The following is a 14,722-nucleotide window of genomic DNA, read 5'->3' as shown; positions in this document are numbered from 1 at the left end:
ATGATTGCTCTGAAATCAATTACCTTCTTTGTTGCAGATACTCTGTAATCAGCTGAAGATTTAATTTTATTGCTACTCCCCTGCAGAATTATTTGCCTGATGATAAGGACAACAAGCAACCCAATCAGAAAGGTAACTATAAAGATTATGGAAAAGACTCTAAAGTAGCTTTGTCCAGAGAAACATTCTGCAATGAAAGGAAAACACAAATGTAAAGCCTCATGTATGGAACAGGCACATCCCCCAAACACACGTATACCTACCACTGCATAGTAATGGCGCATAAATGTAACGCAAGCCTGACAAGTTTAGGGAAAACAACTTAATGGAAGTTAAGGGGAAAAGTTGACATGTGTATGCTTCTAAAGTGGGGCATATCAAGAAAGGCAACTCCGATAAAGATTCACTGTAGAAAAATGGTGAAACTATTATTTCTTTAATCTACAGAACAAAGGCTCAGGCTTCATTTTGTTGGCCACTGTAAATTCTCTGTAAGTCAGTGATTTATAGCTGAAAAACCGAGGACGAAGTGTTAGAGATGTATAGGGCCATGACAGTTTAACCTTCACAACATTACAGTGAAGATCATTGGCAAAATATGAAAGAAAATGTGGTTTATTGAATCCTTGTCCAGTTGCTCTCCTCACTGTCTGACCTCTCTCACACAGAAAGCTTTCTTTAATTAATACTAAAGTTATGAGATAAGTATTCACAGTTGATTTCCTCATTTAGGAACAACTGTAAGATAAAAAGATGTACAAAAATGTGAAGTGACAAAGGTAACCATTTTTGTTGCAGCGTGGACTGATTAAGCTTTATGAGATTTTATTAAAAAAAAATTATTCTTCCGCAGCCCTTATAACTGTGCCATTTTTTATACTTGAAAGGAATATTTAAACATTACTGATCATGAGGTAAGCATTCTACTTCATTCTTCCTTGTTTCTGGTAATGTCAAATAATGTAAGCATATCCAAAGTAATAAAACATACAGATGCCATAACAGATTTTTATAAATATTTCTTTAAGCATTGCTCAGGCAAGATTCGTTATTATTAGATGTGACTTCTCAAGGAGCTGGGAAATCTGGTTTAGCAATGCTTGCCAATCATGTTTCCTGTTATTATTTATCTTTTACTTTCCCTGAAGCTATGAGTGATTTTTTTCTTTTTCCTGCTTGCTTTCTTTGTTATTGTAGTAATATGACACACTTTTGAAAGACATTGTAACAGTGGTGAATTCAATTACTAATCCAAACAATCTCTTATTAACATTACCTAGAAAATGTCACATACCTGAAGTTTGGTCAATATAATGCACCAGGTAAGCGCATGAGGTTGTGCACTGGTCAAGTTTTGCTTGAGATGCATTGTTAGAATGATGGCACTGAACACAATTCCTGTAAAGTAAAAATGTAATTAAAAAGCTATGTCTTCCTCTGCAGTTCCCTTAAAGAGAATTTATCAACAGGCTGACATACTGCTTACACATAATGCTTTCCTGTTGCTAGTAAAAACATTGCGACATTTATTTATTTTTTTCTGAAATGTGATGCCTCCCTCAGCATTTTATCCCTGTAACGCTTCTCAGAACCAACTAGTCAGAAGTTGTAAAGTAAAATACGTCTTTGGCTACGAACTGCCTTCATCCGGCCCCTGCTATGCATTTTGTGATGTGGGTTTTTCAGGGGGTGTAGCTCAGGGTCCAGCCCCCTTTCTTCAGCTATCAACCTCCAGTTCAGCCCTAGTCTTTCCTTATCTATAAATCTCCTTGGGTGCACACTGGAACTGAAGGGTAGAGACAGGCGTAGGAAACACAGCTTCGTTAATAATTTTTTGGCTGCTCTGTTAAGATAAAGCCACGTTAAGTTCTCGGTGCTGGGAAGTTCAGAGGGCCTGCAGTGCAGCAGAAGGCAGCACTGTCAGTCCTACCATCTTCACTGTATAGCCTTGCAGAAGATGGACATCACAAGCGATCCTGAAAAAGCCCTGCCTGAATTTTTAACAAAGCTATACCATCTTCTGAATTTATTAAAGGCAAACATTTCATAGTGACTTTGAACAAGTGTAAGCCAGCAAGGCTAACTGTGTTTTATCTAGTGAAGCCTTAGTAGTCACCTTCTCTGTCATGGCCCAGCTTGGCTCTCCAGCATATTCACCAGATGAACTATAATTCAAGTGAATACAAATAAAAATTCTGTTTCGATCACTATTCCCATTCCAAGGAAAGGCTGATCTCTCACCCTCTCAGCCACAGTGGGATGCAGAACACCACATGTGCTGATGGGAGGGCATAAAAGAGCCATGCTCAAGGACAGGGCTTCACCGACTCTTTAAGCCAGCACCACTCTGTATCACTGAGAGCTTGCTCTAACTTCTCTCCTCCCTGGGGCTGCTCATATCAACCCTCAAACTGTCCCTTGGATACGGAAAAATGGCATACTTTAAAACTAGCACAGCAAAGACTAAGTGGTTTAAAACTGATTAACAGAGAATGTTGTTCTCTGAGTAAGACCAGCTCTGCTCTGCTGACCAATGTGCAGGTACTGCTCTTGTTCTACACCTCCTTCTTTCAGCTGAGAAGCACAAGGAGTGTGCAAAAACAAATTTGGAGAATATTATTTGACTTGGTGGCCTTCAAGAGTAGGATCTACTGCCCATTTTAAAAACTCCAAATTGAAAGGCTTTATTTCCTACCCAGAAGATTTTGAATGAAAAACCATTTTTTAATAAATGTATGAAAAAAATGATACTCATAGGACACATCTTTAGCTCCAGAAAGCTGAAAGTTGGACACAGACTTGTGAACACAGATATGGATGTGCAATTGTCTTAATTGCCAGTGTGTACCCCACCGCTACACAGAGAAAAGTCTCAAGTATGAATTTTTTCAACTTTCTACAGTCCAAACATCTAAGAAATACAGCACACATCCAGCCAAGCATAAAGATATCTCCTTGTTTCAGCACTACTGAGTTAAAAAGTCAAGTCCATCACAAGAAACGTACCAGTTTTCTCCACAAGCTTTGTTACAAGTAGGGCAATATTCACAGAAACGGCCAAAACTTCTTGGATCTGTGCACTCACACCTTCCACATATACATTTTCCTCTTCCACTGCAAATCTGGCCCTTTGAATTCAGGCAGTGCTTTGCTGATTGTAATGAGCACTGGCAACGGTCACCTTCCCAGCCAGCAAAGCATTTGCATTTACCAGCTTCACATTCACCATTACCTGCAACATCAGATAGGTCTTGAGTCATATGCTATTACGAAAACATAGAAAGTCGATTTTTATATGCATTCGTTTGTATTTCTGGTACTTTACATTAAACAGGGCTAATTTAGACCTTGAGTTGCTAATTAGTTTTTAAGTTAATGATTTTGGCTGAGATTACCAGCATGATACTTATTTATGGCTGCTGTTTGTTGTTAAGTTGAGCAAAAGCTGCTATCTTGATGTCATCCTAAAACCTTTTATGAGAATTTTTCCCTGTTGCCTTGCATCAAAACAGTGGGGATTAAAAATTACACAATGATCAGGAAAACAGTCTTCAGGAAAGCTAAACAAACTTCTCTTTAGCAAGAAAGCATTCAATTCAAATAAGCAGCAAGATTCAGTGGAAGAAGGAGTATCAAGTTCATGTGCACATGCCAGGCTGTTTCTTTTCTCCTTTTCCTTTCCTTTTCTTTTCTTTTCTTTTCTTTTCTTTTCTTTTCTTTTCTTTTCTTTTCTTTTCTTTTCTTTTCTTTTCTTTTCTTTTCTTTTCTTTTCTTTTCTCTTTTCTTTTCTTTTCTTTTCTTTTCTTTTTTCTTTTCCTCCTCTCCCCTCCCCTCCCCTCCTCTCCTCTCCTCTCCTCTCCTCTCCTCTCCTCTCCTCTCCTCTCCTCTCCTCTCCTTTCCTTTCTTTCTTTCCTCTCCCTTCCCCTCCCCTCCCCTCCCCTCCCCAAACAAAAACAGAGCACAGACATAAACTCTGCAGCTTACCAGAACATAAGTTTCCCTGGTGATAAGGGCAGGAAAAATCATCCATTTCGCAGTACTTGCCATACACCTTGCCTAGCTTGTTTTTGTAGCAGAAACATTTTCCATCTACGCAATTTCCTTGACCACTGCAGATGGGCTGGTCCTGGTGTTGTCTGCACCTCTCAGAAGGAACCACATCTCTATGAGAGCTACAATTACTGCCACTGCAATGGGACTGTTTGCCATCAGAAGTTGTTTCATCAGCCCATACTCTTTTGTGCCTTGCACTGTCTCCATACCGACAGGCACAGCTTTTCTGCACGCTAACGATGGCAGTTTCATTGAAACCAATGGGCTTAAGTGTTGCATATTTTCTTCCTCCAGATGTATCACATCCTTTCATTGTAATTGACACATTGAAAAGCACCTAAGAAGAAATACAAATTTTACATCATTATTATTTCCCATAAATTGCTTAAAATTTTTAACACATAAAGCAGAATCTTGCATTCTATATGACCGCGGACTAGCTAATAATAACAAAATACACAGTGGCCATTTGTCAGACATGATGTACTAGTAATACTTAAAATCCTAACAACAGAGGATTGACGGCACTCTACTTTTCATGTTAAGAAAGCATAGTTGCAAAAGACAAGTTTAATATAAGTTGAATAGTAATAGAATTACCATCATCATCCTCCTGCTATGATTTAATGTGTACACTCTGTTATAAAATACTCAGATAAGAATTTGAACTAGCTTGAGCAAGGCAATACACAAACAGAAACAGAGATACTCTTCATAAAAAGAACCTATAATCAATGTTCTTGCTGAAGAAATGGTCTGTGCAAATAGAAACCACAAAGGTTTTCTGGATGGCCCTACCTACTCCTACTAAAACACAGAAATGGCTCACACCTTAGTAGCAGCTTATTTGTCAGAGTTCCTACAATGGGGACAGAGCAGGAGAGTCTTGCTGCTCTTGCCGTGGTCCTGAGCAGACCAAGTGGTGCTTCAGAGTGGACCCAGTGCCCAGCTCCTGGCCGTGCCATGCCCATCACCACCATGCCCCAGGCCCTCACCCCAGCATTGCCCACTGCAGCAGCAGCATCTCTGGCTTTCCAGAGTCCTGGCGCAGGATGCTGGATCTTTTTGGGTGTTAGGTGACTGCCACAGAGCTTGCATCAATTGCTGCCAGAACTCTTTGATAGCTCTGATGTGTGATACTTTCACTGGATAGCAATCTTGTATTTCATGATTGTTTATTGGGTTTCTTTGGAGCAGTAGGCTTCTGACAGGATATTCTCACAAAGGTTATTTAGCCTGCTGATAGAAAATAACTTTTCTCACCTCCTCACATAGAAAATACAACCAAGAGGAAAAGGTGAGAGAAAGGAGCCCATGAGAAGCAAATACTTTTACTCTTTACCGCCAAAGAACAAAGATTTCCAAGTGAAAAAAAAAGAGAAAACCTAAGAAACTGATTACACAGGAGGCTGAAACTACCCACAAAGACTAAGGCCATTCATTTGTCATCACTGTCTCCCCCTCCCGCTGCGCCCCCACATGAGAACAGCCCAGCCCTTGGGGACAATGGTGGCTTTGTGCCTACACGGACAACAGGAGAAGAATGCCATGCAGAAGCATGCGCTTCTTAATATCAGATTGAGGCAGGGGCACACAGGCTTTGTCTCGCCCTTTGCTTTTCTTTTTCTTGTTTCTCAAATGCACCACTACACACATAAGCCCTTGTTGCCTACACTCTCTGTGCGTGAGACTTCTTCCCTTTGGTTACAGGACAAAAGTGTGGCAATGCATGAATTCATAGGGCAGGTGCATATCACACAGGGAGGACAGGCTGCAATTAGAGAATGTGTTTTTTCTTCAACACAGAGCTGTGCTAGAAAACATCATCTTCATGCACAACACAGTTACATAGGAATGGCAGGGAGATGGGAGGGAAGGGCAAATCATGTCTTGCATGCAAGTTGTGAAGTTTGATGGGTTTGAACAGAGTAGCAGAAAGATTAAACATATTGCAACTAAATAATTAGGACACCATTAACATTGGCACTTGCTAATGGCCAAAGTTAGTTTTGCACCCTAAAGAGGCCATAGGATTTTTCCAGAATATAATACACTTTCTGTTTTGGTAAGAAAAGGAAGGAAGAAAGATTAGACAATGAAAGGAATGTGAGAATTAAGGAAAAGCATTTTGCCTGTAAACAAATACTGAAAGGAGGATTTACGGTCAAAATAAATTAATCTCTTGAGGATGGCTTACTTTCAACAGGAGTAGAGGTTTAGGACCACATGCAATCTTTTATAATCAACTGGCTTGGCCTTTTATTAAAAAGAAACAGATATAAATATTTTTCTTTTCATTAAACAGAACAAATTCCAGTCCTATTTCTTATGACATGCACAGGAACAACACTGGAGAAGAGATGAGTGAAGAAGAAAAACATAGCAAATCCCCCTCAAACTGTAGAAGCTAATCAGCAGCAAGTCATGCAGACAAAGTTCAGAAGAGCATAAAATACATCTAAATGAATGTATTTAAAATTCAGACATTTAATCTACTGATTTGTAAAACCATACCAGCTGAGACGTGTGTGCATGTCCAGAAGGAAAGAACTCCTTGACCCTGCTCTCCAAAAACACAGATCTCTTCCTGGCAAGCTAAATGACTTACTCTACTAGTCCAAGCAATTAAATAAATATATCAATGCACAGAGTAATTGTTCTGGGAAGAAAACCATGTTCTTTATATTAGCCAGACATCTTTCTTCACATTTTCATGGTGCAAGATGCTCCGGTTTTATAATCCAATTCATTCAGTAGGTGGCACCAATCCAAATAGGGATAAATCATTTTATTAATTTGATTTATAAAATAAACTAATTATGCCCAACCCTGAGTGTGCATGAAGACTAATAGAGCAAGGAGAGGGAAAAGCGACATCTTGTACAGACCCAAGGAACACAAATTCCAATGATTCCTTTCTACCGGGTGATGATCTTTCAACCTCTTATGTACAGATTTCATCACAATGATGAACATGACCATTGTGTCCAGTGGAGGACAAAAGAGGAGAGTTTTAATGGATATTAGCTTTCAGGAAAAGCTTTGAGCCTTAGTTCCATGAGATTAGTGAGAATTAAAATAAGATTCAGGAAAAATAAAACCAGAGAATAATAGAAAGTCTGTGATCATTAATCACATAAATCCATTTTCAGTTTAAGTAAATCCCTAGAAGATTCCACACCATTGAAACCCAAGCAAACAGAAAAATAAGTATTCCAGTTTCAGTTCAACATACTTCTTCATTATATCCCACATTTTTACATCCTTCCATGCCAGTTTTTTTACTTCCATCAGGACAGATTGCAGTGATATTGAACTCAAGACCTTGGATTTGGTTATCCACTTGAATTTTCACTTCAGAGATTAGTTTCTGTAACCAGAAAACAAGTTTTAGGAGAATTGCGTCTCAACATATAATGTGCATTAGTGACTAACAAGTACGGCTACTGTGTCTGACTGAAAATGAAGAAAGCTTGTCTGTGTGAATAAAGGAATGAATTAAAGCATTGTTTCCCATATAAAGACCCAATTACATTCCAAATATACACAACCAGTGAACTGGTAATTCTGATAAAGAGGATTACGTTTTCCAGATAAAAACATTTTCAGCTTTTCTAAAATGGTTTTGAGACTGTATTTTTGGCAATTTGAAAATCTATTCTAAAAAATGTGCACAACAAAAACTGCTTATTGTTTGAGAGGCTATACTGCCTTTTAGCCACACATTTAAAATGAAACAGCAGACATACATACAACTATTGTTATTCAGCAGAAAAGGTTCCTAATTGACTTGACACTTTAAAACTTCTCGTATTTTGCATCTGTCTTGGAAAAGTTTCCTCTGAACAAACTTTAAGGTGATCTAAAGGCTATTTTTATTATTATTACTGATTTATTTGGGTCAGCTAGGACTATATAAGTCAGCAACTGGTTGATTCTCATTAGGCCTCTTAGCAATATAAGATAATGGAAAAGTCAGCTACTTTGTAACTTGTATTTACTGCATGCTCTAAAATCCAACTTCTTTTCAAGAAGGAATATTGTTCCTTGACCTTTTAAAAAAATTTTAAAGCTCTGTACAAACCAATGAGCTGAAAATTGTACAAAGAGATTATTAGAATTCCTGGCATATTAGTATTTAAAAATTAGTTTTCTGGGATATTTTACTGCTACAAATGGTGATTCAATTACATGAATCTGAACACATGTTTATCTTAGTAACTTTTTGAAAATTAGTGAGTCATCTTTGGCTTTTTAGCCAGGGATTTTCAGCCAGGGTTTTCCACAACTAAGCCTAAGGTTTCCCTGCCTAGAACAAGAGTGCAAGAGGCCCACTGTCATCAAACATCAACATTAAATCTATTTTCTTATCTAAGTACTTTTGTTTTCAAGAAAGCAAAACATTCAAGCCCTGTTCAGCATGTGTTTGTATATTATAAGCCCCAAAATGATGATAAAAATCTTGAAGTATCAAATCCAATGAAGTTTTGGATGGGAAGGAAGATACTGCCTAAAAAATGAAAATAATAGCAAAAGCAAACTGGGCATGGCTGGAGCAGGAAAGTCCAACAGAACCTTACATTGAACTAAATTATTATTTTGTAAATGTTTGCTTCCTCTGTTTAAATGTTTGTTGTGCATTGTGCTCTCAAAACTGGGATACAATTTAGAATGGACATACAAAAGGATCATGATCTTCAGAATTTTTTGCCAGAAACTTCCTGCAAACTTTCATATTCAAGATTAGATTTCTCAGTTTTATAAGAGGAAGTACAATATCAGTGAGAACTTCTCTGCAATTTGATTACACCTAACCTCCTCTGCTTTTTGAATGTCTCTGCCTTCTGCACAATGTTTTCAATATGACACAGAGAAAAATGCGTACAAACCCGTTCTATTGACTAGGAGCAGATATAGAACTTGGCTCTTCATTATAGCAAATTTGCTGAAAGCAAACAGCCTGATTTAGATGGTTAACCTAGTACAATGGATATTTTCGTGGTCCCATGTCCAATTAATTTTAAAAATATGTGATACACCTTGCATACCTTGCATATGGCTTTGTAACTGATTTTTCAGTTTTTAGAACTTCCACGTTTGTGTAACTTGCACACCTTAACAGCATTCAACCATCTAACCCATTGCATTCATTTTGCTGCTGTTGTACAGGCTCCCTTTGCATTATTACTTCAAATGTATACTACTCGGTTTCATTTTCAAAGCTATTTACACCCACTCTTACCAGGCTACCTTTCATTCACTATCAAGATGCCAATTTCCACTTCCCAGCTGCCATTCCCTGTCAAACATTTGTGAAAAACAACTTTATGCTCTTTTCCATACTATTATAATACTTTCTCATACTGTTACTTTCAGCTGAGAACTCTAGGCAAGAGTTCACAAAGCCATTTCATTGTTTTCTGCCCAATCCCTATCAAAACTCTTCTTCACTGCCATGCCTCAAAACCCTGAGTCATTACACTGCTTCGTGCAGTGTCAATCCTGGTTTCCACAATATCCACTACCTCCTTGTAAATTCCTACCTGTTGTCAATTTTCTAAGAATTATGCTGTAAAACCCTCTAGTTACTGCACTGTCTTTTTGCTCTGAATTTATATGGTGCCTAGACAGTGGTGGCTGGTCCGTAACTAAAGATCTGAGATGCCAATTCCAACTTTAGGCTATGAAAGTTGAAAAATCCCCGTACAAATACAGCATACAACATTGTCACTCTGATCATACCTGATAGGCTTCTACCACCAAATCATTGAGATTTGCTGCTTGTGATTCTATCTGTCTTGCAACAGTACCAGGCAACAGAGGTAACAGATCCTATGAAAAATACAATAATTTATGAAGTTTTAAATTTTAATATAAATATTGTGCTTTAAAAACTGGAAAAAGAAATCAGGTTTCTAACCTACTTTATACCAATGGAACTGGCTTCCTTGAACTGCAAAAATAACATTGATGTTATTGTCAATCAATTTTTCGGAGAGCTGCCCAAGAGATGGATGCTCCTGAAAAACACAACAGAAAAGACTGCAGCTAGTAGGGAAAAAAACCTTATATATGACACAATACAGGATCACAAAACCATCCCAATACTTATTTCTAAATGTACAGGGAATGCTAGGCATACATCCAAAAGAAGGTAGAACCAACCTAACAAACAGATCATGACAGAAAAGAATCATCAGGGCATCAGCCAGGCTGTGACAGGCTTATCTGTTGTCAGCTATGCAATGGTGCTGCACAGTGGAAAGATTAACTCATATGGTACCAGGGTGTTGGTTTGAGTCTGATGCTTGAAAAACATGGATATGATATTGTCCATGGTCTGCCTTGAAGAATAACAGGATTCTTGAGAGCGACAGCTGGGTTCTTGTGCAAAAGTTAGGGAGAAAGTACAATATGAAGACACTGAGATGAGGTGTGCTGTTTGGAACAGTAAGGCGAGTAATTAAAAGTTTGTTTCTCAGAAATGTATTTTGGCACCAGTGATCAGACACACAAGCTAAATGCAGCCACCGGGCCAAGTTCTAGTGATGTCAATATTCTGTACATATCTTATGGCTGACAGCTTTCTCCTTCTCTGTATGTCCAAGACCAGCCTTAGGAGTGATGCCTCCAGTCCTTACTGCAATGACTTGCTATATTTTCTTAACCACGCGTGTGCTTGAAGAAGGTAACATGAGTTTCATGTCTCTCCCCACTAATGACATTGCTCTATTTGGTGAAGAACAGCATGTCCTGTGCCAGTGACCCGCCCTTCTACACTTCTCGTTGACAGATCTGACATGGATTCGAGAACAAGAGGAGTGTTGCTATCTCTTCATCCAAGATCTAGGGAAGCACAAAGGTGTCTGTGTGGTCCCAGTGGGTTTTGTACACCTGGGTTATGTGAGGTCCCTCCAGTTCCAGTATTCTAAAACAAACTGCATCTAAAAGTTACTGCTTATTTACCATACAACTGCAAATACTTCTCAAGAAGTAAATTCAGCATTCAAAATTCATGAGGAAACTGAGAAGTGACTGGGGCCTTGGCCTGTGTTTCCCCTCACAGGGACTTAATCTGGACAAGTCCCCACTTATGTCAGGTCCTTCAATCTCTTTCCCCCACATATTTCTGCTGGCTTTCTCCTCCCGAGATTTTTCATCATCTGTCCCATATGGTCTCTCCCTTGCACAGACTCTCCCTGTTTCCCTGCACAATTCATTCCTCCTTGGAGTGCCACTTGTTACTCAAGGCACCCTGCAAGTCAATTGCAATCCTAAGAGTAATCTGAATGCCAAGAGAGCTGAGAAGTTATGCAAGGGGGCAAAATCCATTTTCCATCATATCGCACCATTATAAAGAGCCTTGTATAGAAAGAACAAAGGAGTTCCTTGCTGCGGTTTGGTCTTAGCCAGGGTTCATGCCTCTCTCAACTTTTCTACCCTTTGGTAAGAGATTACATTCCTTAAGATAAACAATGAAAGGTAGGTAACACAGCAATAAACGGGCTGTCTTACAGCTGCAGCGGGGGAGCATTTCATACATGAGGGTCCAGGGAGCTCACATTCCCACCACACAGCACTTCTGGGTGACCTGCAGCAGCAGTGGCTTTGTTGCCATTTTCAGTAGCCTACAACATAGTACTAAGCCCTCCTTCCTTCTCCCTGACCACAGAGCACAGTGGTGGGGCCTCCATTGTGCTGCACAACCCTACAGGCCACACGCGACTGTTTGGCAGATCACAGATGTACCAGGTTGGCCCAGGACATGGTTGACCGAATCCAGATGTTCTGGAAACACCTCCTGCACTGTAAATGTCTGAAACATGGGGACAGTGTTGAGGAATCATGAGACGATGATCAAATAAGTCAGTCTTCCAGCTTAACACGTGGTACTAGACATGTCCGAATTCCAGAACAGTGGCCCTTCGACATCTGTGCAACTCATGTGGCAACTAATGGCAAAACCCTGGGATTTGTGGTACCAGAAATGGTGTTCCTAGCCCTCATGAACACATGAAGCTTACTGAGCAATATGGAGCTTACTGAGCAAGTCAAGAGATGACATACATAGACACGCAAGGGTTGCAGGGACTGGACCCCCAAACTACAAGTAAAGCTGAACTTTTGTCTGCTGTCAGCTCTAACTCATTGGAGTGTCCAGCTTGGTTAGTGATACATTAAATATCTCACTTCTGATTAGAAAGAAAAAATTTCTTTTTATTAGAAAGGACCTTGAAAAAAAAAGCACCAGCAGCACCAGAATATCTCTTTCATTTTAAACATGTAAAGAGATGACACAAGGAACTCTTGGCCACTCATGGAGCCTCACTTTGCTTGCTGTAAAAACCTTGCTGTACTTTATGTATTTTTATCTTATCTCTTCCCACTACTGCTCAGGCAAATGTACTTTCATTTTGGATCATCTTTCTTGTTCCAATTACATCATTTGTTTCATTACTTTAACCTACTGTGTTAAACTGAGAAGATAACTAATGCAGATGTTAAGTACTTCAGAAAGGGAGTTAAGCAAGCACGGATCTAATTAAAGTGGACTAGATTTCTTTCCTGTCTTATGCTTTTTTTTTGCTGACCTCTGTGTGACTGCTTAGCAGAAGTTAGAAAGAAACAGGCAAAAAAGTGACTAAATGGAAACATTTCTGATGTAAAGGTTAAGTTTATGCAAATAAATAAGGCAAAGTCCTCTTAATTGGCACAAGAAGGAAATAAAAAGACCACCAGAAGCTAAGAATCAAACTAGGAAAACAATGTGATTACAGATGGCTCTTTAATTTAGCATAGCACAACAAAATTGCATTGATAAGGAAAAATAGCAAAAATGTATTTCATATGATGTATTTTTTAAAAAGCTGACAGCCTCTCATGACATTTCATTTAAATATAAAAGAGTCTTCCCTGACGCCCTGATTTTACTTGTTCATGTGAAGCTTCTTTATGGATTTCTATGACTAAAATAATGACACATCCCACTGAAAATAAAAAAAAGCAGGAAACCAGTACATGTACCCTTACAGACACTGTTGTGTTGTCATGTCAAATCTACTCCAGAAAACATCTAATACTGAGAAATATTTCCATTCTACCCCTTTTCTGTTACCAAGAACATGCCCCCTACTACATGTGGGCATGCAAGAATTAGCCTCTGGTTGAAAAAAAACCATATGGGCTAGCAGACAGAATACACATGGGCCAAAATGTGCCACCACAGATCTAAGCATCTTTCAAGGTCATTTCATTTTGGTGGCTAAAAAGACTACCTCATTTCACGAAAGGCATCAATAGCGATAATAATGGAGATTTCTTATTCTATACAGAACAGTAAAACCACAATCTTTCAGCCCAGAATCCAGGAAACACTTTCTTCAGTCAGTCATCAATCGGTCATAGTTCCTTAGAAAGAGGTTGATTAACTTTGTCTGTATTTTTATATTGGTGAGGTTTCCCAGCTGAAACAGAAGTTAATTTCTCAACTTGGAGAGTAAATAAATATATTTTTTTTCTGCAACAGACTATATCTTTGTTACCAAAGGCATCCTGAACACCAGAATGAGATTTGTGCCTTCAGCAATTGTTAATAAGCAGAGTAAAATTCCTCTCATTTATAGCACTGAAATTAGGAAAACAAAACAAAAAACACCAACGAAACCCAAACAAACAAACAACACTACAGATCCAAAAAGCCAACCAACCAAACAAACAAAAAAAGAAAGACAGAAAGATAGAGATAGGGAGATAGGGACACCACAACCTGTAAGCATGCTCTGCTTCAGAAAAGGAAATTTGCAGGATTACCTGCTTAAAGTAGAATAAAGGGGGGGGTTGTTTTTATTCCAGGGACACTGTAGATATACTGAAACTGAACAGACTGGCTAGAGAGAAATAAATAATTCTGACATCTGTGAGGGAATATCCAAGAGGTGACAGAGGGAGTGGGTGAATGCAAGAACGTCAGATAGTCGGAAATCCAAACAACTTTCCTGTTAGCACACGCTCAGCTCCCTCCTCCGCTCTGCAAGGTCGTGAACACCCATCGATTCCCAGAAACCTCCCATATTTCATGATTACACACCATACGGTGGCTACTTCCTGCTGCCCTACCATCCTTGTAAACACCAGTTGCTAGGATTAAATTCAGGTCTAGCCTAAAGTACTCGTAGCCCTCAGTGACTTCACTAGCACATTGCTGGCTTGGGCTGAACACCAGCTATGTATTTTAACTAAGTGCAGCTAGCACTGAGAATAAAACTGGAATGTGCTCTAATGATACCACAGGTTATATTTCTGTATTCTGGTGATCATACGGCAATTAGGTAGTGACTCATGTTTCTTAAATAAATTATTCATATTTATTTAAGGAAATAGCCAAAGGAATTAAAACCTGCAAATCTTAGAAAAAAATATCCATTCTTCAGTCACTCTTGACTACATTATACATTCTTGAAGAAATTATTTTGAAAGCTAAAAATATCCGCTGAAAGTGGATTATTATTTACTACAGCGGATTTGATACAACTTTTTGCACAGGTATGTATTATTGGCTTTATACTGAGAGATTCAAATGTATTTAATGCTACATTACCACAGCAAATCTTTGCAGAACAAGAATATTTTCTAGTCCCTCATGGTTGAATTTGCTGCTTGATTTTGTACA

The 14,722-nt window shown here is 38.8% G+C and overlaps 1 protein-coding gene across 2 annotated transcripts in view; it reads right to left on the bottom strand.

Moving 5' to 3' along the window:
* ITGB8 (integrin subunit beta 8) overlaps positions 1–14,722 on the bottom strand; it is a 44,470-nt gene that overhangs the window by 5,438 nt on the left and 24,310 nt on the right. For both annotated transcript variants that reach the window (XM_065629078.1, XM_065629079.1), the window contains 7 exons: positions 9,978–10,073; positions 9,796–9,885; positions 7,289–7,423; positions 3,985–4,390; positions 3,007–3,232; positions 1,295–1,398; positions 24–187 (listed from right to left, as the gene is read on the bottom strand). In XM_065629078.1, the coding sequence (XP_065485150.1) occupies positions 24–187; positions 1,295–1,398; positions 3,007–3,232; positions 3,985–4,390; positions 7,289–7,423; positions 9,796–9,885; positions 9,978–10,073 (1,221 nt within the window). The remainder of the gene's footprint in view (positions 1–23; positions 188–1,294; positions 1,399–3,006; positions 3,233–3,984; positions 4,391–7,288; positions 7,424–9,795; positions 9,886–9,977; positions 10,074–14,722) is intronic.

Source organism: Caloenas nicobarica, chromosome 2 (assembly GCF_036013445.1).
Source record: "Caloenas nicobarica isolate bCalNic1 chromosome 2, bCalNic1.hap1, whole genome shotgun sequence".
Classification (NCBI taxonomy): Eukaryota; Metazoa; Chordata; class Aves; order Columbiformes; family Columbidae; genus Caloenas; species Caloenas nicobarica.
Note: the sequence above shows the minus strand (reverse complement) of the source record. Positions and strands in the feature narration are given on the sequence as shown.